Genomic DNA, 25153 nt, shown 5'->3' with positions numbered 1-25153 from the left:
CCGAACTCATTATGCATGGAGGTGGAGCGCGCCACTTAGGCCGAAGCGTGCTGTTGTGACCACTGCGCCATGGCAGTTCACAATGCTCTACCAAGCCAGGAGTATAGTATATACTTGATGGAAACAGCATGTTGTTTTTAATTCTTTTGTAGTAAGCCATCCCCAAACCATAGCCCTAACCTTACTCAGAATTAATACCTAAACTTAACCCTTTGAGTTGTTTTTGTTTTAACCCTGTAACCACGCAGAATTAATACATTAAAAATAAACATTCATCCATAAACATATCCGAATTTTGACTGTTTAACTTTAAATTTGATCCCCTACTATTACTTTGATATCAGTGTTCTTTAGTTACAAGGTTGTATGTATAGAGTTAACATGTTACAGTAACTTGTCAGGTGTTTTTCATTCAACAGAATGTTCTCAATCTTGTGTTTGTCATTACCAACTAAGCTCAATTAATATTCCAAACTATAAACACACTAGTTATAATCCTCAAAGCACACAGGTAGAAAACAGTTTCATGCACCATATTCCTGCTTTATCGTTAGAATCCTATTTGATCCCTGTCTATTCAAACTAGAATGCAAAACCAAAAGCTTCTGAGCTTTTATCTGCTGACCTTGTTTAAAATGTGACTATGATGGCACTTATAAAACAACTCGTTACTTTTCCTCCTAGGGATATAGAGAACAATGGTGCAATGTGATGCCATGCTATTCTAGTTTCTGTTTGCATTCCCCATGCAAAGCCTGTCTGTCCCTGTGGTTACAGAAGCGAGCAACAATTGTTCACCCTGTCTGTGTGTGTGTTTGTGTGTGTGAGAGACAGATTCTTTACATGTCTCCAGTTAGATTTGACAGGGAATACAGTGAAAGGTAACAAGCTGTTTCCCTCTGCTGGTGGAAGACGGCAGCAAGGATGCTAACTAGATGTAAGTTCTCGTTGAATATGTTTTTCAAAGTGTGGCACAAATGTTACAACCTACAAACATTTAATTCCACCATTTATTGCCCCTTGTATGTCAACATAGTGCAGTCTCAGTCTGTATGTCAACATGTTTGATAAACATCAATGAATACATTTAAAAAGCGAGCATTTCTCTATTCATGGATAGTAAATGACAAAAACGTGCACGAGATTAAAGGCATTACATTTCGTGTTTTAAGTAACTGTCCAGTGTTTCCAGACTTCTACGAAATATGACCTATAGCTAATCGCATTAGCGCACATTAGCTCAACCGTCCCGCGGGTAGGACACCGATCTGTAAAGATCCTTATTATATGTGTTTGAATGGTGTGGACATACCCCAACAACAGAATGGTGTGGGAGTATACCGGTCATTAGAATTGTTCATGCAAGTTGGCCACTGATTGGCCAGCTCAGCGAGCCAACATGACATCATGTTCTATGAGGAAATAGCAAGCATTTATGAAACGGTCTATTTGAGGTAGTTTTTTTCTCCAGTTTATGCTTTGGCCACAAATACGATTATAGGACGAGTTCATAGCCAAATAACTCGAGGTAACAGAAAAAGTAACTTATAAAAGTAACTGTCTGGTGAAAATCTCACTTTTATTTTGCAGTTATAAAAAAATACCCATAACCATTAAAATTATTTCCTATTAAGCCATTTATACAGATTTCCCAAATTACTGTTGTTAGTTAGAAAATAACAATGTAAGGGTATCATTTTAGATAGAAGTTAAAAAAGTTAAGGTCAAGTTTGTCTCGCATAAGACGGCGCAACGGCCGTCTACACTGATGGCTCCTGGCAACTGCATGTCGCGTTAGAATGGCGCCATCTATGGAAAACAATGAACTAACAAAAAAAGATTCTTAGCCTTCCAAAAGAGGACAAATCATAGCAACAACCAAAGATAACAGCAACAACGTGTTTGCCCAGATAAGCACCCCATTCCTATAGAAACCTTTGGTAGTGCCGGCATACATACTACATATGTATGGCTCAGACTAAAGTGTGCTTCCTTTGGTTTTCACGTTGTCATGGAAATAGCCTGGGTTGGTGATGTTGCCCGCTGGGTCGTAGAACGCCACGGCGATAAACGTGCCCCGCCCACTGGTCGCCAAACCCACGCCTACTTGCTTTGCAGACTTCCAGACCATTTGAGTGAAATTACCTAGGACAAGAGTACCACCAATCAACTGATTTTATTTTTCAAACAAACACCAAATGCAGAAAAAAATACATTTTCGGCCAGCATGTCTCACTCCTAACAATTTCTTATGGACTTTAATTGTGTTTCATGTCGTAGGTGTTATTGATTATGGTAAATTCACTGCCAGGGAGCACTGTTGTTTTCCTGATTTTGAGTTTGATTAAATAATAGCACAAAATACTTTCTATATTGTACATTGACTGTTGTGGATGAGGTTATATATCAATAGCATTGGGTTGTTATGAGGTGTCAGGGCACTGGACACCTTACCTGCTCCACTCTGAAAACCAGGGGATGAGAAGTTATACTTCTCAATCTCCTTGTACCAAGACTCGGCCACATCTGATCCTATAATTCATATGCAAGAGAAGGACAATATATAAATGATTGCACATTTTTGGGAACTTTGCAAGCATTGTGCAGAGCCTTTTCCTGCGACCCCATACAACAACAAACCAAAGTTTTGGGCAATTGACAGAGACTTTGGATTGTCGACTACTATGTGAACATCCTATCCAGTATCGGAGTTAGTTCATGATACTCATACTTCATATTGGAATTAGGCCCTTGACTTTCTTTTTACCCATTGGCCCTTATAAGTTGTATGTCAGTGCAGTGCAGGTATGTGCCTCACCAGTAGGTGTCGCTGTGCTGGAGCCAGAGCAGTAGAATATGTTCTCCCCGTGGCCTTTGCCGCTGTTCATCAGTGTGTTGATGCTCACCAAGTGAGCCGCCCAATCCTGGGCCTCCCTAGTGAGGGCAGGGCTTAGCACCAGAGGTAATGCCCCGTGCTGGCTCCGGTATTGGTTCAGAGACTTCAGAAGAGCCCGGCCGAACTGGCCAAGCTCATTGTCTATACGGGACATGGAGAGTTACACGGTATATTAAGTCTTTATTAATCCTTAAAAAGGTATGAGTGACACTTTGTCACCCCCACTCATAGTGCCTTCACAACAATATCACAACAATGTTGTAAACCTGTCATAAAGCATCATAACAAGGTTCACATTACACACTCTGTGATGCTGCTCACCTGACAGTGAGTTCACGGCCAACGCCTGCATTCTCGAAGTGACGACCTCCACTGGCTTATCGGTAACTTTCGACCCTTTTGGCATCACATTCTGAGCGTGGTAACCAGGGTTGCTGATGTTGCCAGCCGGTTTAAAGTGTGCCACCACAACGAGCATCCCCGTGCCACCGTTTGCCATGCCTACGCCCACCTCCTTGGAGCTACGCCACACCAGTTGTGTGAACTGCCCTGAAACAGATGAACAAAGAAAAAAAGAGGGAGAGGAAATGATAGAAAGGGAGCGATGATTGACAATGGGGCACAATTATCACCAAATTATTTTGGATTATCAATACGTTTAACATTGAGGAAAATATCAACGCAAGGCAGACTTTAAACATGACATGCTGTGGTCAGAGATGACTGTTTAAAGCAAGGTGTAATTTTTAGAGCTATTTTTTTAGACCCCTTTGGCGTAGCACATTACATTACTGTATACTCCCGTGTGGCTCCCGAGTAGCGCAGCGGTCTAAGGCACTGCATCTCAGTGCAAGAGGCGTCACTACAGTCCCTGTTTCGATTCCAGGCTGTATCACATCCGGCCATGATTGGGAGTCCCATAGGGCGGCGCACAATTGGCCCAGCGTCGTCCGGGTTTGGCCGGTGTAGGCCGTCATTGTAAATAAGAATTTGTTCTTAACTGACTTGCCTAGTTAAATAAAGGTTACATTTATTTTTTTATAAAAAATACTTGTCTTCTACTTTTAATGCTGATAGGTTTACCTGTTTTGTCCTGATGTCCTGGTTTGGAGAAGTCATAGTTCTCCTCTTGTTTGTACCAGGCGTCCACCACCTCTTGACCTTATCGGAGAAAGAAAGAAGTCATTTCATTAGATGAAAAATGTGCACACCCTGAGGGATCCCCTGGGAATGTACTTATTGAGAAAGAAGTGGATGTTCAGCCGGCATATCCAAAGGTTAGTCATATCCAAAGGTTAGGCATATCCAAAGGTTAGGCATATCCAAAGGTTAGGCATAGGGTTCGAAATAGGTTAGGGTTAGGATTAAGGTTAGGCTTGGGGGGATGGGGTTGGTGAGGTTAGCGTAAACGTTAAGGTTATAGTAAGGGTTAAGGTTAGGCATAGGGTTAGCGATCCCCATCCGGAACCATTCAAAATATGCCCGCCGTATATACTGCCTATTGAGAAATCCCTGTCCCTGCAGACCATCCAGTCCTCCTGGTTCTCCCTACCCGTAGCAGTGATGCCCGCTGACCCCGTCTTGGCCCAGATATTTTCACCATGGGAGGAGGATGAGTTCTTCAGCACCCGCTCTCCCAGTAGAGTTTCTGCCCATGCCTGCGCCCCCTGACTCAGGGCTGGGTCCAGTGTGAGGGCTGGGGCTCCGTGTGCCATTCGCTGGTTGTTACACGCCCGTAGGAAGTCTCTGTGGAACTGGCCCAGGTCTTAGAGCAAGCAGACAGACAGGCAGATGGATGGACGTTAAGTTGAAATACTTGTTCCAACTCCTAACGACCGAGACACTTGCGAGTATTTGAAAGGATTGTATGGCTGTAAGATTTATGGCCAAAATTCAGAGGGCAAAATTAGGCCTACTACCTATCCAATATTATGTTTTCTTTACATAATGGGAGACATTTACTGAAAATTAATTTAAAACATCTCACCAGTGCCGTTTGCCTGAGGAGGAGCCTTATATGCAGGTGAAGAGGATCTGGCAATTTTAGACTGGAGTACACTCAGGCCCCCTCCTTTTCCGGCTGTAAGAAAGAAAATATATTTGTCAGTTGAGAGATTGAGGTATCCGATGCTGTGTCATACAATGGGTTCATTCAGAAATACCTAGTTTATCTTTAGTAGTAGCTTATTTGCCGAGAGACAATCGTAACTGGGCTGTTGTATGGGATTTAAATATAATTGTCTTTTCCAATTTTTGTTCACCAATCATTGCAACCAATCAATGATGTGTTACCTGTGGGGAAACATTTGGGGGCGCTAGAGGTGGAGCTACCCAGTGGTAGGACATTCTTCTCAAAGTAGCCTGCGTTGCACATGTTGCCAGCTGGGTGGTACTGGCCCACTACAAAGATCGTTTGCCCATCTGTGGCCAGGCCCACACCTACCTCGCTGCAGTCCTTCCAAACCACCTGGGTGAAGTGACCTGGAAACAACAGCAGGGGGCACTGTTAGTATAGAAGTCAGTATATGTATACGCTCAGTATGTCGAGGATGGAGAGCAACAGGTACTGTAGGAGGCCTATTGGACACTGTCAGTGATTGGAAATAGAGTCAGATGTGGTCTATGAAATGAATCCAAATAAACAGGTGATTCATTGGCAAGGTTAAACTCCAGAAATAACTTTTTTTTTATTGTGGTGGCAGTACACACCTGTTTTACCCTAGAGTCTGCCGATTGTGTATCTCACCTGTACCCGAGCTGAAGCCAGGCTTATTGAAGTGGTAATCTTTGATTTCACTGTACCAACTGTCCACTGCATCCTTCCCTTTTAAAATACAATCAGAAAAAGATAAAAAGCGGAACCAATTTGTTATCAGATGAGCATTCAGAAAAATTATCCACTTAAAATCAGTCTGCATATGCTAGTTAATAAATGGAGAGGATAAGTTGTGTACACAAAATATCCACTGTAGGCTCTATTCAATACTGTACTTTCCACTAGTTGAGCTCTGCTGCATATTATGTTACGCAGAGCGGAGCAGGTGAACCCAAGTGCAGACTCAGACGAGGAGACAGGATAAGGTAACTAAGGTATTTATTGAAAAGCGGGGGGAGATGGGGTACAGGGCAGGGAAGCAGGACTGACAAGACGAGGGACTGGAGGCAGGGACCAGAGTCAGAGTGGACGGAACTGTAGCGGAGTGAAAAGCAGCGTCAGGCTAAGGAAAACCATGCACAACAGGATAACAAGCGCTATGCAGGAACAAACAGCTTGAACCGCAGACTGACTGAGCAGAGGCTACAAACTGGCAGTGTGGAAATGGCAGGGCTGAGTATTTGTAGAGGCCTTGATTATGGAACAGGTTGCAGCTGGTGGGGATCTGCTCTGCCTCCAGCACACCTGTCTCCACTCACACAACCACATACACACAGAGAGAGAGAGAGAGGGAGAGAGCACTAGGGGAGTGGCGGCAGGTTAGGGAGACAGGATGAGAAGTAGAGGGCATGGCAGGAGCAGATGTAACATATTCAATGTATTGCACAATAAAGAGTTTATTAGATATTTTTTCTTTTTTTCCCTTTTTTTTCTTCTGACATATGCTCACCAACAGGTTTTTTGGGGGTTGAGCTGTATGCGTAGTAAAGGTTTTCTCCGTGATTGGTGGAGCTGTGCTTCAGGCTTTTGATTGACAGAAGATGGTCTGCCCATTTCTGGGCAGAGTTACACAGGTCTCTGCTCAGCGCTAGGGGCGGGGCACCATGCTTCCTGCGATAGTCATTATGAGCATCCACAAACTCCCTCTCAAAACCACAGTCTGGAAGACACACACACACACACACACATACACACACAAAAGTTTACCGGTATTACAGATTGTGGTGTCCAATTACTATAACTAAGCAGTAAAACAATTTTTTAAACATCCCTCACAGCTACAGTTAGACTGAAATCATTTGATATTTTCCCTGAAAATCATTCATCTTTAAACTTCTTTACAGTTCAAAGGAAAATATTCTTCCTTCAAGGTACAACCATATTGAAGTTATGTTTGATTGAGGTTAGCTAACGGAATAACAAGACTAGTTCATGATGTAGCTAGTAAATAGGGTTGTCTATGAAAAGCAAAAAAAAGGAGGGACAAAAATAAATCCTTTGGCATAGAGAACAATAATGTCTGATGTAGTGGAATAATAGTGGAAAAATATTTACTCACCTGTCATTGTTTTGTTCTTCCGCTGAACTGCAACAGAAACAAGAGTCAACATTAGTGATTATCGTGCCAGATTATCTGTTGGAATGTATCATGTATCATCATGTGTTTACTCGTGTTTCATACCATGCATTTCTTCCTGTATCTTTTGGTCTCACTATTGAGTGTGTGTGACAACATAAGTGATCATTCGAAACACTTACTTGATACATCAGACATTTGCAAATGGACATTTATGGGGAAATCATACATTTTACCAAAAAATTTACATTATTGGTATCCTTGAGTAGGGGAAAAGTAAATATTCAAAATAATGGATAACTCTTCACTAAAAGGAAATACTGAACAGTCCATATCGATATACAGCACCAGTCGAAACTTTGGACACACCTATTAATTCCAGGGATTTTCTACATTGTAAAATAATAGTAAAGACATCAGAACTATGAAATAACACATATGGAATCATGTAGTAACCAAAAAGGTGTAAAACAAATCAAAATATATTTTAGATTTTAGATTCTTCAAAGTAGCCACCCTTTGCCTTGATGACAGCTTTGCACACTCTTGGCATTCTCTCAACCAGCTTCATGAGGTAGTCACTTGGAATGCATTTCAATTAACAGGTGTTCTTTGTTAATTTGTGGAATTTCTTTCCTTCTTAATGCATTCGAGCCAATCAGTTGTGTTGTGACAAGGTAGGGGTGGTATACAGAAGATAGCCCTATTTGGTAAAAGACCAAGTCCATATTATGGCAAGAACAGCTCAAATAAACAAAGAGAAATGACAGTCCATCATTACTTTAGGACATGACATCCAGTCGCAAAACCATCAAGCACTGTGATAAAACTGGCTCTCATGAGGACCGCCACAGGAAAGGAAGACGTAGAGTTACCTCTGCTGCAGAGGATAAGTTCATTAGAGTTACCAGCCTCAGAAATTGCAGCCCAAATAAATGCTTCACAGAGTTCAAGTAACAGACACATCTCAACAGCAACTGTTCAGAGGAGACTGCGTGAATCAGGCCTTCATGGTCGAATTGCTGCAAAGAAACCACTACTAAAGGACACCAATAATAAGAAGAGACTTGCTTGGGCCAAGAAACACGAGCAATGGACATTAGACCGGTGGAAATCTGTCCTTTGGTCTGATAAGTCCAAATGTGAGATTTTTGGTTCTAACTGTCGTGTCTTTGTGAGACACAGAGTAAGTGAACGGATGATCTCCGCATGTGTAATTCCTACTGTGAAGCATGGAGGAGGAGGTGTGATGGTGTGGGGGTGCTTTGCTGGTGACACTGTCTGTGATTTATTTAGAATTCAAGGCACACTTAACCAGCATGGCAACCACACTATTTCGCAGCGATACGCACTACCATCTGGTTTGTGCTTAGTGGAACTATCATTTGTTTTTCAACAGGACAATGACCCAACACACCTCCAGGCTGTTTAAGGGCTATTTGACCAAGAAGGAGCGTGATGGAGTGCTGAATCAGATGACCTGGCCTTTACAATCACCCGACCTCAACCCAATTGAGATAGTTTGGGATGAGTTGGACCGCAGAGTGAAGGAAAAACAGCCAAAAAGTGCTCAGCATATGGGGGAACTCCTTCAAGACTGTTGGAAAAGCATTCCCGGTGAAGCTGGTTGAGAGAATGCCAAGAGTGTGCAAAGCTGTCATAAAGGCAAAAGGTGGCTGTTTTTTGAAGAATCTAAAATCTAAAATATATTTTGATTTGTGTAACCCTTTTTTGGTTACTACATGATTCCATTTGTGTTATTTCATAGTTTTGATGTCCTCACTATTAGTCTGTAATGTAGAAAATAGTAAAAATAAAGAAAAACCCTTGACTGAGTAGGTGTGTCCAAACGTTTGACTGGTACTGTATATCTTAATTGATATATGGTGCTTGATTTTGGACCATATTCCAGACCTACACTAATTGATTTTTGTTATTTGTGTGACAGCCTGAGATCCCTCCAAAGTCTCTTGCTTATTGCTAGAGTGAGTCACCACTTAGCCCACCACCCTCTAGACAACCATCGGCATTCACTCACCCATATTCACACACACACACACACACACACACACACACACACACACACACACACACACACACACACACACACACACACACACACACACACACACACACACACACACACACACACACACACACACACACACACACACACACACACACACACACACACACACCACCCTATACAGTAACCTTCCCTATAGTTCTGTTGAGCATTAGACTGCTTCCCCCTCAGCATCTGCCTGTCCACACGTCACTTATCATAGTCAAAAGATTAATGCTCCTCTTCCTGTTACCCTCCTCTTAACCCTCCATGTCTCAATTAGAGTGCCTTTAGACCAGCTGATCAATTCAATTGTTGGAGAATTGCCAGAGAAATTGGATTACCCCAGTGTTGTGGGTCTGAATGAATGGTACGAGTATTTTCTCCACTGACATGCTCTATAGTCTGGCATCACTACAGTTCCTATCTGTTTTTAGAGCTTAGGGGGCAAAGTATGATTTTTTTAAAATAAAGATATTCTAACTATCATTATTATCTACACTCTTAGAAGTAAAGGTGCCTGGAAGAACCTTATGGGTTGCCACACTGGCAGAACCTTTTCAGTTGAAAAATGTTCCTTGAGGAACCCCACTGAAAGGGTCTTCAAGGAACCCCTGTGTAAAAGTTCAAACGGGAATCTTTTTGTGATGGGAGGGGTTCAATTTTGAACCTTTTTTTAATAATATATTGTAGAGGTGGCAGATTGGAGATGTGGCTTTTTGGAGGCATGGCTTTCAGATAGTTATTTTTGGTCACCCGTAAATGTCATTCCTGTTCATCATGTTAAGTTTGTACACTGCAAATTATAATGTTCCCTGAATATTTATGCATATTACATATTCTAATATAATATGAATCATATTAACATTGCTGATTACATACAGTAATAAAATGGTAACTATTCCAACTTTGGGATTTGCATAGGCTCTTGAGGAACATATACACTGTTAGTGTTCAACCTTAACATGTGACGACAATACAACAGAACAGACGAATAAGAACTACATTTACTCAAAAAGATCTAGCTTAAAGCCATGCCCCTACTAAGCCACGCCTCCACTCCAGGGATCCGACAGGAACCCCCTGCTACATTGAACCAATAAAGATTCCTCCAAGAATCCCTCAAATAACCGAAGGTGCAAATATGAACCATTGACTAGCAATGGTTCCTTGAGGATCTCCAGGGTTCCTCAAGTCACCACTAATTCTAAGAGTGTCCCTGGATTGTTATTACTGTATTTTCATTAGTGGTAGTGGTAGTGGTAGTAGTAGTAGTAGAAGTAGTAGAAGTAGTAGTAGTGGTAGTGGTTGTAGTAGTGGTAGTGGTGGTGGTGGTGGTAGTAGTAGTGGTAGTGGTAGTGGAAGTGGTAATAGCAGTAGTGGTAAAAGTAGTGGTAGTAGTAGTAGTAGTAGTGGTAGTAGTGGTAGTGGTTGTAGTAGTGGTGGTAGAAGTAGTGGTAGTGGTAGAAGTAGTAGTAGTAGTAGTGGTAGTGGTTGTAGTAGTGGTAGAAGTAGTGGTGGTAGTAGTAGTGGTAGTGGTTGTAGTAGTGGTGGTAGAAGTAGTGGTAGTGGTTGTAGTAGTAGTGCTGGTAGTAGTAGTAGTAGTCATGGTCATGGTAGTAGTAGTAGTGGTAGTGGTAGCGGTAGCAGCAGTGGCAGTAGTCACGGTCGTGGGGGTGGTAGTGGTAGCGGTAGTAGTGGTAGTGGTAGAAGTGGTGGTAGTGGTAGTAGTAGTAGTAGTAGTAGTAGTAGTGGTAGAAGTATTATTGGTGGTAGTGGTAGTAGTAGTAATCGCAGTAGTGGTGGTAGTAGTAGTAGTAGTACTAGTAGTAGGTGTAGTGGTAGTGGTTGTGGTAGAAGTAGTAGTGGTAGTATTGGTAGTGGTGGTAGTGGTAGCAGCAGTGGCAGTAATAGTAGTAATAGTATCTGATTTCACAAACCAACTTCTTTACTTCCATTGGAAATGGAAAAGCTTCAACACAATGTCCAATAGCCAAAGATGAAAGTAACCTAACACCATTATCCTTGCCATGCGGAATCGAAGAACAAAATAAATATTGTCTCAAGTTCACCCTGACAAGGTAGCAACGTATTACAAACACATTTCAAAGAACAGCATGTGTATTTCAGTGGAAAAGATGATGGTGGACCAACAGGTGTCCAGGTCAGACGGTGTCATGTGGAAGGGGCAGTCAAATAAAGCTATGTTACCTGCTTTTAATATGTGAACTTTACACAATTGTCTTTCATCTTGCAGAGTACAGGCTTTGACCACTAGAGAGCTTCACACACCCAATATTTCGTTTTTGTTTTCATTAGAGGTAGTCACTGTTTTTGCCTAACATAATAATAATTTGTTTACAAAAATATTGAAGATAAAAACTTAATGACATAAGCAGTTTTAGGTTGTGCAATACCAACTGCTAATATGTGTTTGTCACTGGTATCCCTGTACTATTGTATAATTACTATATTGTGTATTGGTAAAATATATTCTCAAGCCCTGGCGGCAAAATACACTCTTACTGCATGATTACATGATTGCATGTTTAATTGAATTGATTTTCCAATTTTTGCTATGTATGTACTGTAATTGACTAAATGTATTCATATTTCATTTAACATTATTATTTACATATTTTTATTTAGATTTAAATAGCACTCACAGTAAATCTAAGACATGCAGTCAGTCTAAAATACATTTCCAGCTAGTATAATAGCCTCATGCAATGCTAGAGGCGTCACTACAGACCCTGGTTCGATCCCGGGCTGTATCACAACCGGCCGTGATCCGGAGTCCCATAGGGCGGATCACAATTGGCCCAGAGTCGTCCGGGTTAGGGGAGGGTTAGGCTGGGGCAGGTCGTCATTTTAAATAAGAATTTGTTCTTAACTGATTGCCTAGTTAAATAAAAAATAAAAATGCGTACCTTATTAAGATTCCCAGTGATGCACCACTTCCTCCTCTGTCTCTCTCTCTCTTTTTCTCTCTTGTTGTTTCACTGATCTCTCCCCCTCTCTCTGTTTATTGCTGTGTGTGGTGATAGCGCAGTCCTATATGTACAGCAGGACAACCCATCCTCCATTCCATTGAAGGAGAGTTTTCAGATAAGAGGTGTCGGCATTTACCAAGAAATTAATACGAAAGAACACACACACACACACACACACACACACACACACACACACACACACACACACACACACACACACACACACACACACACACACACACACACACACACACACACACACACACACACACACACACACACACACACACACACACACACAGCCATGCTAGATGCATGCACGCACTTAATTGAATTGCTTATCTATTTAAACTGTATAACATCCCAAGAAGAAATCTGCCTTCATTCTCCTTCATACAAGCTCTAACCTGCAGCATCAGTTCTATGCTGTTTCTTGTCTGTGTTGTGACTCTTACAATAGGAATTCCATCTCACTGACGATTATGTTGATAATGTTCTAGCTTTGTGATGGAAAACTTACTATAAACTGTCATTGTAGGAATCTGGAAAAGCAACACATTACCATGTATAGCTGCATAGCTGAATATTTATAATGTAATCTTAACTAGTTATTGGTCATTTTAATTTTGGTGTGATTGACAGAAAAAAAACTGATAACTGATTGCATTTATATAGCACTTTTCCAGATGCTCAAAGTGCTGTAGGGGGAAACTCACCTCTTCCACCACCAATGTGTAGCACCCTAAGGTGATGCACGGCTGCAATTTGTTCCAGAACGCTCACAGCACTTAAGCTATCAGGTGGAGAGGTGAGGAGAGATATATTCCAATTGGGAATCAGGGGGATGATTAGTTGGCCATGATGGAAATGGGTCCAGTTTGGGAATATAGCGAGGACACCAGGGTTAACACCCCTACTCTTGCGATAAGTGCAATGTTTTTTTTTTTATGACCACAGAGAGTCAGTACACTCGTTTATCATCCCATTCGAAAGGCGGGTGAAACAAAACACAACACAACAACACAACCACACTGACAAACAAACACTACCACAGAAACAAACAGTACAACCATACAGTGAACAACAGTTAAGAAACGAAAGTAGTAGTAGTAGTAGTCATGGTAGTAGTAGTGCTAGTGGTAGCGGTAGCAGCAGTGGCAGTAGTCACGGTCGTGGGGGTGGTAGTAGTAGTAGTAGTAGTGGTAGTGGTAGAAGTGGTGGTGGTGGTGGTAGTAGTAGTAGTAGTAGTAGTAGTAGTAGTAGTAGTGATAGTGGTAGTAGTCCGCTGGTTGTTACACGCCCGTAGGAAGTCTCTGTGGAACTGGCCCAGGTCTTAGAGCAAGCAGACAGACAGGCAGATGGATGGACGTTAAGTTGAAATACTTGTTCCAACTCCTAACGACCAAGACACTTGCGAGTATTTGAAAGGATTGTATGGCTGTAAGATTTATGGCCAAAATTCAGAGGGCAAAATTAGGCCTACTACCTATCCAATATTATGTTTTCTTTACATAATGGGAGACATTTACTGAAAATTAATTTAAAACATCTCACCAGTGCCGTTTGCCTGAGGAGGAGCCTTATATGCAGGTGAAGAGGATCTGGCAATTTTAGACTGGAGTACACTCAGGCCCCCTCCTCTTCCGGCTGTAAGAAAGAAAATATATTTGTCAGTTGAGAGATTGAGGTATCCGATGCTGTGTCATACAATGGGTTCATTCAGAAATACCTAGTTTATGTTTAGTAGTAGCTTATTTGCCGAGAGACAATCGTAACTGGGCTGTTGTATGGGATTTAAATATAATTGTCTTTTCCAATTTTTGTTCACCAATCATTGCAACCAATCAATGATGTGTTACCTGTGGGGAAACATTTGGGGGCGCTAGAGGTGGAGCTACCCAGTGGTAGGACATTCTTCTCAAAGTAGCCCGCGTTGCACATGTTGCCAGCTGGGTGGTACTGGCCCACTACAAACATCGTTTGCCCATCTGTGGCCAGGCCCACACCTACCTCGCTGCAGTCCTTCCAAACCACCTGGGTGAAGTGACCTGGAAACAACAGCAGGGGGCACTGTTAGTATAGAAGTCAGTATATGTATACGCTCAGTATGTCGAGGATGGAGAGCAACAGGTACTGTAGGAGGCCTATTTGGACACTGTCAGTGATTGGAAATAGAGTCAGATGTGGTCTATGAAATGAATCCAAATAAACAGGTGATTCATTGGCAAGGTTAAACTCCAGAAATAACTTCTTTTTTTTATTGTGGTGGCAGTACACACCTGTTTTACCCTAGAGTCTGCCGATTGTGTATCTCACCTGTACCCGAGCTGAAGCCAGGCTTATTGAAGTGGTAATCTTTGATTTCACTGTACCAACTGTCCACTGCATCCTTCCCTTTTAAAATACAATCAGAAAAAGATAAAAAGCGGAACCAATTTGTTATCAAATGAGCATTCAGAAAAATTATCTGCTCAAAATCAGTCTGCATATGCTAGTTAATAAATGGAGAGGATAAGTTGTGTACACAAAATATCCACTGTAGGCTCTATTCAATACTGTACTTTCCACTAGTTGAGCTCTGCTGCATATTATGTTACACAGAGCGTAACCCAAGTGCAACTCAGATGAGGAGACAGGATAAGGTAACTAAGGTATTTATTGAAAAGCGGGGGGAGATGGGGTACAGGGCAGGGAAGCAGGACTGACAAGACGAGGGACTGGAGGCAGGGACCAGAGTCAGAGTGGACGGAACTGTAGCGGAGTGAAAAGCAGCGTCAGGCTAAGGAAAACCATGCACAACAGGATAACAAGCGCTATGCAGGAACAAACAGCTTGAACCGCAGACTGACTGAGCAGAGGCTACAAACTGGCAGTGTGGAAATGGCAGGGCTGAGTATTTGTAGAGGCCTTGATTATGGAACAGGTTGCAGCTGGTGGGGATCTGCTCTGCCTCCAGCACACCTGTCTCCACTCACACAACCACATACACACAGAGAGAGAGAGAGAGGGAGAGAGCACTAGGGGAGTGGCGGCAGGTTAGGGAGACAGGATGAGAAGTAGAGGGCATGGCAGGAGCAGATGTAACATATTCAATGTATTGCACAATAAAGAGTTTATTAGATATTTTTTCTTTTTTTCCCTTTTTTTTCTTCTGACATATGCTCACCAACAGGTTTTTTGGGGGTTGAGCTGTATGCGTAGTAAAGGTTTTCTCCGTGATTGGTGGAGCTGTGCTTCAGGCTTTTGATTGACAGAAGATGGTCTGCCCATTTCTGGGCAGAGTTACACAGGTCTCTGCTCAGCGCTAGGGGCGGGGCACCATGCTTCCTGCGATAGTCATTATGAGCATCCACAAACTCCCTCTCAAAACCACAGTCTGGAAGACACACACACACACACACACATACACACACAAAAGTTTACCGGTATTACAGATTGTGGTGTCCAATTACTATAACTAAGCAGTAAAACAATTTTTTAAACATCCCTCACAGCTACAGTTAGACTGAAATCATTTGATATTTTCCCTGAAAATCATTCATCTTTAAACTTCTTTACAGTTCAAAGGAAAATATTCTTCCTTCAAGGTACAACCATATTGAAGTTATGTTTGATTGAGGTTAGCTAACGGAATAACAAGACTAGTTCATGATGTAGCTAGTAAATAGGGTTGTCTATGAAAAGCAAAAAAAAGGAGGGACAAAAATAAATCCTTTGGCATAGAGAACAATAATGTCTGATGTAGTGGAATAATAGTGGAAAAATATTTACTCACCTGTCATTGTTTTGTTCTTCCGCTGAACTGCAACAGAAACAAGAGTCAACATTAGTGATTATCGTGCCAGATTATCTGTTGGAATGTATCATGTATCATCATGTGTTTACTCGTGTTTCATACCATGCATTTCTTCCTGTATCTTTTGGTCTCACTATTGAGTGTGTGTGACAACATAAGTGATCATTCGAAACACTTACTTGATACATCAGACATTTGCAAATGGACATTTATGGGGAAAAATTTACATTATTGGTATCCTTGAGTAGGGGAAAAGTAAATATTCAAAATATGTGATAACTCTTCACTAAAAGGAAATACAGAACAGTCCATATCGATATATACAGCACCAGTCGAAACTTTGGACACACCTATTAATTCCAGGGATTTTCTACATTGTAAAATAATGGTAAAGACATCAGAACTATGAAATAACACATATGGAATCATGTAGTAACCAAAAAGGTGTAAAACAAATCAAAATATATTTTAGATTTTAGATTCTTCAAAGTAGCCACCCTTTGCCTTGATGACAGCTTTGCACACTCTTGGCATTCTCTCAATCAGCTTCATGAGGTAGTCACTTGGAATGCATTTCAATTAACAGCTGTTCCTTGTTAATTTGTGGAATTTCTTTCCTTCTTAATGCATTTGAGCCAATCAGTTGTGTTGTGACAAGGTAGGGGTGGTATACAGAAGATAGCCCTATTTGGTAAAAGACCAAGTCCATATTATGGCAAGAACAGCTCAAATTAACAAAGAGAAATGACAGTCCATCATTACTTTAGGACATGAAGGTCAGTCAAATCGGAAAATTTCATGAACTTTTAGAGTTCTTCAAGTCCAGTCGCAAAACCATCAAGCACTGTGATAAAACTGGCTCTCATGAGGACCGCCACAGGAAAGGAAGACCTAGAGTTACCTCTGCTGCAGAGGATAAGTTCATTAGAGTTACCAGCCTCAGAAATTGCAGCCCAAATAAATGCTTCACAGAGTTCAAGTAACAGACACATCTCAACAGCAACTGTTCAGAGGAGACTGCGTGAATCAGGCCTTCATGGTCGAATTGCTGCAAAGAAACCACTACTAAAGGACACCAGTAAGAAGAAGAGACTTGCTTGGGCCAAGAAACACGAGCAATGGACATTAGACCGGTGGAAATCTGTCCTTTGGTCTGATAAGTCCAAATGTGAGATTTTTGGTTCCAACTGCCGTGTCTTTGTGAGACACAGAGTAGGTGAACGGATGATCTCCGCATGTGTAATTCCCACTGTGAAGCATGAAGGAGGAGGTGTGATGGTGTGGGGGTGCTTTGCTGGTGACACTGTCTGTGATTTATTTAGAATTCAAGGCACACTTAACCAGCATGGCAACCACACTATTTCGCAGCGATACGCAATACCATCTGGTTTGTGCTAGTGGAACTATCATTTGTTTTTCAACGGGACAATGACCCAACACACCTCCAGGCTGTGTAAGGGCTATTTGACCAAGAAGGAGCGTGATGGAGTGCTGCATCAGATGACCTGGCCTTTACAATCACCCAACCTCAACCCAATTGAGATAGTTTGGGATGAGTTGGACCGCAGAGTGAAGGAAAAACAGCCAAAAAGTGCTCAGCATATGGGGGAACTCCTTCAAGACAGTTGGAAAAGCATTCCCGGTGAAGCTGGTTGAGAGAATGCCAAGAGTGTGCAAAGCTGTCATAAAGGCAAAAGGTGGCTGTTTTTTGAAGAATCTAAAATCTAAAATATATTTTGATTTGTGTAACCCTTTTTTGGTTACTACATGATTCCATTTGTGTTATTTCATAGTTTTGATGTCCTATTAGTCTGTAATGTAGAAAATAGTAAAAATAAAGAAAAACCCTTGACTGAGTAGGTGTGTCCAAACGTTTGACTGGTACTGTATATCTTAATTGATATATGGTGCTTGATTTTGGACCATATTCCAGACCTACACTAATTGATTTTTGTTATTTGTGTGACAGCCTGAGATCCCTCAAGTCTCTTGCTTATTGCTAGAGTGAGTCACCACTTAGCCCACCACCCTCTAGACAACCATCGGCATTCACTCACCCATATTCACACACACACACACACACACACACACACACACACACACACACACACACACACACACACACACACACACACACACACACACACACACACACACACACACACACACACACACACACACACACACACACACACACACACACCACCCTATACAGTAACCTTCCCTATAGTTCTGTTGAGCATTAGACTGCTTCCCCCTCAGCATCTGCCTGTCCACACGTCACTTATCATAGTCAAAAGATTAATGCTCCTCTTCCTGTTACCCTCCTCTTAACCCTCCATGTCTCAATTAGAGTGCCTCTAGACCAGCTGATCAATTAAATTGTTGGAGAATTGCCAGAGAAATTGGATTACCCCAGTGTTGTGGGTCTGAATGAATGGTACAAGTATTTTCTCCACTGACATGCTCTATAGTCTGGCATCACTACAGTCCCTATCTGTTTTTAGAGCTTAGGGGGCAAAGTATGATTTTTTTTAAATAAAGATATCCTTACTATCATTATTATCTACACTCTTAGAAGTAAAAGTGCCTGTAAGAACCTTTTGGGTTGCCACACTGGCAGAACCTTTTCAGTTGAAAAATGTTCCTTGAGGAACCCCACTGAAAGGGTCTTCAAGGAACCCCTGTGTAAAAGTTCAAACGGGAATCTTTTTGTGATGGGAGGGGTTAAATTTTGAACCTTTTTTTAATAATATATTGTAGAGGTGGCAGATTGGAGATGTGGCTTTTTGGAGGCATGGCTTTCAGATAGTTATTTTTGGTCACCCGTAAATGTCATTCCTGTTCATCATGTTAAGTTTGTACACTGCAAATTATAATGTTCCCTGAATATTTATGCATATTACATATTCTAATATAATATGAATCATATTAACATTGCTGATTACATACAGTAATAAAATGGTAACTATTCCAACTTTGGGATTTGCATAGGCTCTTGAGGAACATATACACTGTTAGTGTTCAACCTTAACATGTGACGACAATACAACAGAACAGACGAATAAGAACTACATTTACTCAAAAAGATCTAGCTTAAAGCCATGCCCCTACTAAGCCACGCCTCCACTCCAGGGATCCGACAGGAACCCCCTGCTACATTGAACCAATAAAGATTCCTCCAAGAATCCCTCAAATAACCGAAGGTGCAAATATGAACCATTGACTAGCAATGGTTCCTTGAGGATCTCCAGGGTTCCTCAGGTCACCACTAATTCTAAGAGTGTCCCTGGATTGTTATTACTGTATTTTCATTAGTAGTAGTGGCAGTGGTAGTAGTAGTAGTAGTAGTAGTAGTAGTTGAAGTAGTAGTAGTGGTGGTGGTTGTAGTAGTGGTGGTAGAAGTAGTGGTAATGGTAGAAGTAGTAGTAGTAGTAGTGGTGGTAGTGGTTGTAGTAGTGGTAGAAGTAGTGGTGGTAGTAGTGGTAGTGGTAGTGGTAGTGGTAGTGGTAGTGGTGGTAGAAGTAGTGGTAGAAGTAGTAGTAGTAGTAGTGGTGGTAGTGGTTGTAGTAGTGGTAGAAGTAGTGGTGGTAGTAGTGGTAGTGGTAGTGGTAGTGGTAGTGGTAGAAGTAGTAGTAGTAGTAGTAGTAGTGGTTGTAGTAGTGGTAGAGGTAGTGGTGGTAGTGGTAGTGGTAGTAGTGGTGGTAGTAGTAGTGGTAGTGGTAGTGGTAGTGGTTGTAGTAGTGGTAGTGGTGGTAGAAGTAGTGGTAGAAGTAGTGGTAGTGGTAGTGGTAGTGGTTGTAGTAGTGGTAGAAGTAGTGGTGGTAGTAGTAGTGGTATTGGTAGTGGTTGTAGTAGTGGTGGTAGAAGTAGTGGTAGTGGTTGTAGTAGTAGTGGTGGTAGTAGTAGTAGTAGTAGTAGTAGTGGTAGTGGTAGCGGTAGCAGCAGTGGCAGTAGTCACGGCCGTGGGGGTGGTAGTGGTAGCGGTAGTAGTGGTAGTGGTAGAAGTGGTGGTGGTAGTAGTAGTAGTAGTAGTAGTAGTAGTGATAGTGGTAGTAGTAGTAGTAGTAGTAGTAGTAGTGGTAGAAGTAGTATTGGTGGTAGTGGTAGCAGTAGTGGTAGAAGTAGTGGTGGTAGTAGTAGTAGTAGTACTAGTAGTAGGTGTAGTGGTAGTGGTTGTGGTAGAAGTAGTAGTGGTAGTATTGGTAGTGTGGTGGTAGTGGTAGTAGTAGTAGTAATATTAGTAGTCATGGTCAAGAAGTAGTAGTAGTAGTGGTAGTGGTAGCAGCAGTGGCAGTAATAGTAGTAATAGTATCTGATTTCACAAACCAACTTCTTTACTTCCATTGGAAATGGAAAAGCTTCAACACAATGTCCAATAGCCAAAGATGAAAGTAACCTAACACCGTTATGCTTGCCATGCGGAATCGAAGAACAAAATAAATATTGTCTCAAGTTCACCCTGACAAGGTAGCAACGTATTACAAACACATTTCAAAGAACAGCATGTGTATTTCAGTGGAAAAGATGATGGTGGACCAACAGGTGTCCAGGTCAGACGGTGTCATGTGGAAGAGGCAGTCAAATAAAGCTATGTTACCTGCTTTTTAATATGTGAACTTTACACAATTGTCTTTCATCTTGCAGAGTACAGGCTTTGACCACTAGAGAGCTTCACACACCCAATATTTCGTTTTTGTTTTCATTAGAGGTAGTCACTGTTTTTGCCTAACATAATAATAATTTGTTTACAAAAATATTGAAGATAAAAACTTAATGACATAAGCAGTTTTAGGTTGTGCAATACCAACTGCTAATATGTGTTTGTCACTGGTATCCCTGTACTATTGTATAATTACTATATTGTGTATTGGTAAAATATATTCTCAAGCCCTGGCGGCAAAATACACTCTTACTGCATGATTACATGATTGCATGTTTAATTGAATTGATTTTCCAATTTTTGCTATGTATGTACTGTAATTGACTAAATGTATTCATATTTCATTTAACATTATTATTTACATATTTTTATTTAGATGTATATATCACTCACAGTAAATCTAAGACATGCAGTCAGTCTAAAATACATTTCCAGCTAGTATAGTAGCCTCATGCAGTGCTAGAGGCGTCCCTACAGACCCTGGTTTGATCCCGGGCTGTATCACAACCGGCCGTGATCCGGAGTCCCATAGGGCGGCTCACAATTGGCCCAGCGTCGTCCGGGTTAGGGGAGAGTTAGGCTGGGGCAGGTCATCATTGTAAATAAGAATTTGTTCTTAACTGATTGCCTAGTTAAATAAAAAATAAAAATGCGTACCTTATTAAGATTCCCAGTGATGCACCACTTCCTCCTCTGTCTCTCTCTCTCTTTTTCTCTCTTGTTGTTTCACTGATCTCTCCCCCTCTCTCTGTTTATTGCTGTGTGTGGTGATAGCGCAGTTCTATATGTATAGCAGAACAACCCATCCTCCATTCCATTGAAGGAGAGTTTTCATATAAGAGGTGTCGGCATTTACCAAGAAATTAATACGAAAGAACACACACACACACACACACACACACACACACACACACACACACACACACACACACACACACACAGCCATGCTAGATGCATGCACGCACATAATTGAATTGCTTATCTATTTAAACTGTATAACATCCCAAGAAGAAATCTGCCTTCATTCTCCTTCATACAAGCTCTAACCTGCAGCATCAGTTCTATGCTGTTTCTTGTCTGTGTTGTGACTCTTACAATAGGAATTCCATCTCACTGACGATTATGTTGATAATGTTCTAGCTTTGTGATGGAAAACTTACTATAAACTGTCATTGTAGGAATCTGGAAAAGCAACACATTACCATGTATAGCTGCATAGCTGAATATTTATAATGTAATCTTAACTAGTTATTGGTCATTTTAATTTTGGTGTGATTGACAGAAAAAAAACTGATAACTGATTGCATTTATATAGCACTTTTCCAGATGCTCAAAGTGCTGTAGGGGGAAACTCACCTCTTCCACCACCAATGTGTAGCACCCTAAGGTGATGCACGGCTGCAATTTGTTCCAGAACGCTCACAGCACTTAAGCTATCAGGTGGAGAGGTGAGGAGAGATATATTCCAATTGGGATTCAGGGGGATGATTAGTTGGCCATGATGGAAATGGGTCCAGTTTGGGAATATAGCGAGGACACCAGGGTTAACACCCCTACTCTTGCGATAAGTGCAATGTTTTTTTTTTATGACCACAGAGTCAGTACACTCGTTTATCATCCCATTCGAAAGGCGGGTGAAACAAAACACAACACAACAACACAACCACACCGACAAACAAACACTACCACAGAAACAAACAGTACAACCATACAGTGAACAACAGTTAAGAAACGAAACCATGCCCTATTATTTGTGCCAGAACAGAGAGGTGAGGAGTGATACAGTATATTCCAGGGTAAAGTGCTTGGAATTGACACCAATCTCTTCAATGTGGTCAACCAAGTATGGGGAAATGTGTGCAAGGTATTATGTTTAAGGAAGTGCTTTGTGAGCGTGCATGCAAAGGAACTGGTTTGTGAGTGTACACACCAAGAACACTTTACATTCATCAAACTACTAACATATAAAACCAAAAACCAATGGAAATTATAGTACGCCTTTAAAATACATGCCCAAAGTCATTTCAAACCATGTCACTGGTCTGTCCATACTGCTTACAAGGTAAGTAGACAAATAAGAAACTTTGCCATTTGGGTGAATGTGCAATGGTATGTAACTGTGTTTGGGTTTGTTTTGTGTGTTCCATGTTGTACATTTCTATTAAAAAAATATTTTTTTTTTAAATAAAGGTTTCACTACCATCGATCTATACAGGATCTAACACCTTCCTGACAGGAAACAGGAAATGAGTGACTCAAATTTGTAATAGCGCATCTCTTTATGCAGACTGAAGATTATATTTGACTTTTGTTATCTGGTACACTCAAGGCTTACTATCTAGGTTAACATGGGTGCATAACAGTGGCATAAAGTCTTTGGTGAATTTCACATTGAAATGTCAAGCTTATATACACCACATTTACCATCTCTGACTCACTGAGATGTTAACTCATCGACCCAGAGTGAAACTCAGACTGTTGTGAATATGGATATCAGTTTTGATATCACACTGTGTTTGTCAGTGTGTGTATAAATGCTGATGTAGAAGTAATTCATATCTGCAAGGTGTGTTGGAGACCTCTCACCTGCAAATCGGAGGGCCATGTTGACACTGCAGGCTCAGCTTGGTCCTTTTGGGTGGGAGTAAAGTGTAGTGAAGTATATTCAGATTTCTTTTGCAACCTACATTTAGAGAGTACACTCATCTGACACACAGGAAGGAAGCTGTGTCACCACTTGGGAACGTTCCTCTATTGTTCGTAGCAACACACCGCAAAATGTAAACAAGAAAACAACACACACATTAGTCAATGATACTTCTGATTCTGTTGTGACAGAGTGGCCTATTGAGATGTGATGTTGTCCGGCGAATTCCATCTAAACCGCTAACCAGGTTTCCAGAACAAATGAAGAAAAAAAAAATCCTGTCCAAACATCCTTTTACTGAGTTCATGATTTTCATTAATGTTCGTTCTTGCAGAAAAAGGGAATTGTTTATAATGAAAATCTGGTTACCAGTTTTGGTCATAGAATTTAATAAATGGGTGAGAGTGCCGACCTAACTAATGCAAAATCCAGTAAAAATGTCCATTGAAATGGTGGAATGACACAAAAATCTAATCTTTGTAGTTTACAGTAACACTTTATTAAGTACAGTACTGGTACCTATGCCATTAATGACAGCAGAAGGAAGGGGTCTTTTACAATGCAGATTTACAATTTAAAAAATGATCCACTGTAGAGTTAATACTGTATGCCAAGCCACCCTGTATGCAATCTGTATGCAATCTGTATACCTATCTTCTTTAAGGTTGCTGCCCCTATCATCGCCAAGCCTGTCTCTCCTTTCTGGGGAGGTTCCCATTGCTTGGAAGGCAGCCACGGTTCGTCCTTTATTTAAAGGGGGAGATCAAGCTGATGCTAATTGTTATAGTCCTATTTCTATTTTGCCCTGTTTATCAAAAGTGTTGGAAAAACTTGTCAACAATCAACTGACTGGCTTTCTTGATGTCTATAGTAGTTTCCGCTCAGGTTATGGATGTGTCACTGCAACCTTAAATGTCCTCAATGCTGCTATTTTTATTGACTTGGCCAAAGCTTTTGATACGCTAGACCATTCCATTCTTGTGGGAGTATTGGTGTCTCTGAGTGGTCTTTGGCCTGGTTTGCTAACTACCTGCAGTGTATAAAGTCAGAAAATCTTCTGTCTCAGCCACTACCTGTCACCAAGGAAGTAGCCCAAGGTTCAACCCTAAGCCCCACGCTCTTCTCAATTTACATCAACAACATAGCTCAGGCAGTAGGAAGCTCTCTCATCCATTTATATGCAGATGATACAGTCTTATACTCAGCTGGCCTCTCCCCGAATATTGTGTTAAATGCTCTACAACAAAGCTTTCTTAGTGTCCAACAAGCTTTCTCTACCCTTAACCTTGTTCTGAACACCTCCAAAACAAAGGTCATGTGATTTGGTAAGAAGAATGCCCCTCTCCCCACAGGTGTGATTACTACCTCTGAGGGTTTAGAGGTTGAGGTAGTCACCTCATACAAGTACTTGGGAGTATGGCTAGACGGTACACTGTCCTTCTCTCAGCACATATCAAAGCTGCAGGCTAAAGTTAAATCTAGACTTGGTTTCCTCTATCATAATCACTCCTCTTTCACCCCAGCTGCCAAACTAACCCTGATTCAGATGATCCTACCCATGTTAGATTGCGGAGACATAATTTATAGAACAGCAGGTAAGGGTGCTCTCGAGCGGCTAGATGTTCTATACCATTCGGCCATCAGATTTGCCACCAATGCTCCTTATAGGACACATCACTGCACTCTATACTCCTCTGTAAACTGGTCATCTCTGTATGCTTATTTATAAAACCCTCTTAGGCCTCACTCCCCCCTATCTGAGATATCTACTGCAGCCCTCATCCTACACATACAACACCCGTTCTGCCAGTCACATTCTGTTTAAGGTCCCGAAAGCACACACATCCCTGGGTCGCTCGTC

General features: G+C 41.4%; 1 protein-coding gene across 3 annotated transcripts; it reads right to left on the bottom strand.

Annotated features, from left to right (window-relative positions):
- Nucleotides 1-996: 996 nt before the first annotated feature.
- On the bottom strand, nucleotides 997-23356 carry glipr2 (GLI pathogenesis-related 2). Of its 3 annotated transcripts, none has more exons than XM_071351231.1 (17): nucleotides 23232-23356; nucleotides 15962-15988; nucleotides 15353-15562; nucleotides 14503-14580; nucleotides 14046-14234; nucleotides 13741-13833; nucleotides 7111-7137; nucleotides 6502-6711; nucleotides 5643-5720; nucleotides 5189-5377; nucleotides 4884-4976; nucleotides 4449-4661; nucleotides 3980-4057; nucleotides 3218-3445; nucleotides 2819-3037; nucleotides 2455-2532; nucleotides 997-2145 (listed from the first exon to the last, which is right to left on the bottom strand). In XM_071351231.1, the coding sequence occupies exons 1-17, from the start codon at nucleotides 23248-23250 to the stop codon at nucleotides 1979-1981; spliced, it is 2196 nt and encodes a 731-aa protein (XP_071207332.1). In that variant the 5' UTR covers nucleotides 23251-23356; the 3' UTR covers nucleotides 997-1978. The 3 variants fall into 3 exon arrangements, with proteins under 3 accessions (XP_071207332.1, XP_071207333.1, XP_071207335.1); XM_071351232.1 differs by lacking the exon at nucleotides 23232-23356 and adding an exon at nucleotides 21303-22230; XM_071351234.1 differs by lacking the exons at nucleotides 15962-15988; nucleotides 23232-23356 and having other exon boundaries at nucleotides 14503-14575; nucleotides 15353-15490.
- Between the last annotated feature and the right edge of the window lie 1797 nt (nucleotides 23357-25153).

The sequence above is a fragment of the Salvelinus alpinus genome, chromosome 18, assembly GCF_045679555.1.
Source record: "Salvelinus alpinus chromosome 18, SLU_Salpinus.1, whole genome shotgun sequence".
Taxonomy (NCBI): Eukaryota; Metazoa; Chordata; class Actinopteri; order Salmoniformes; family Salmonidae; genus Salvelinus; species Salvelinus alpinus.
The sequence above is the reverse complement of the archived record's forward strand: the minus strand, read 5'-3'. Positions and strand labels throughout refer to the sequence as shown.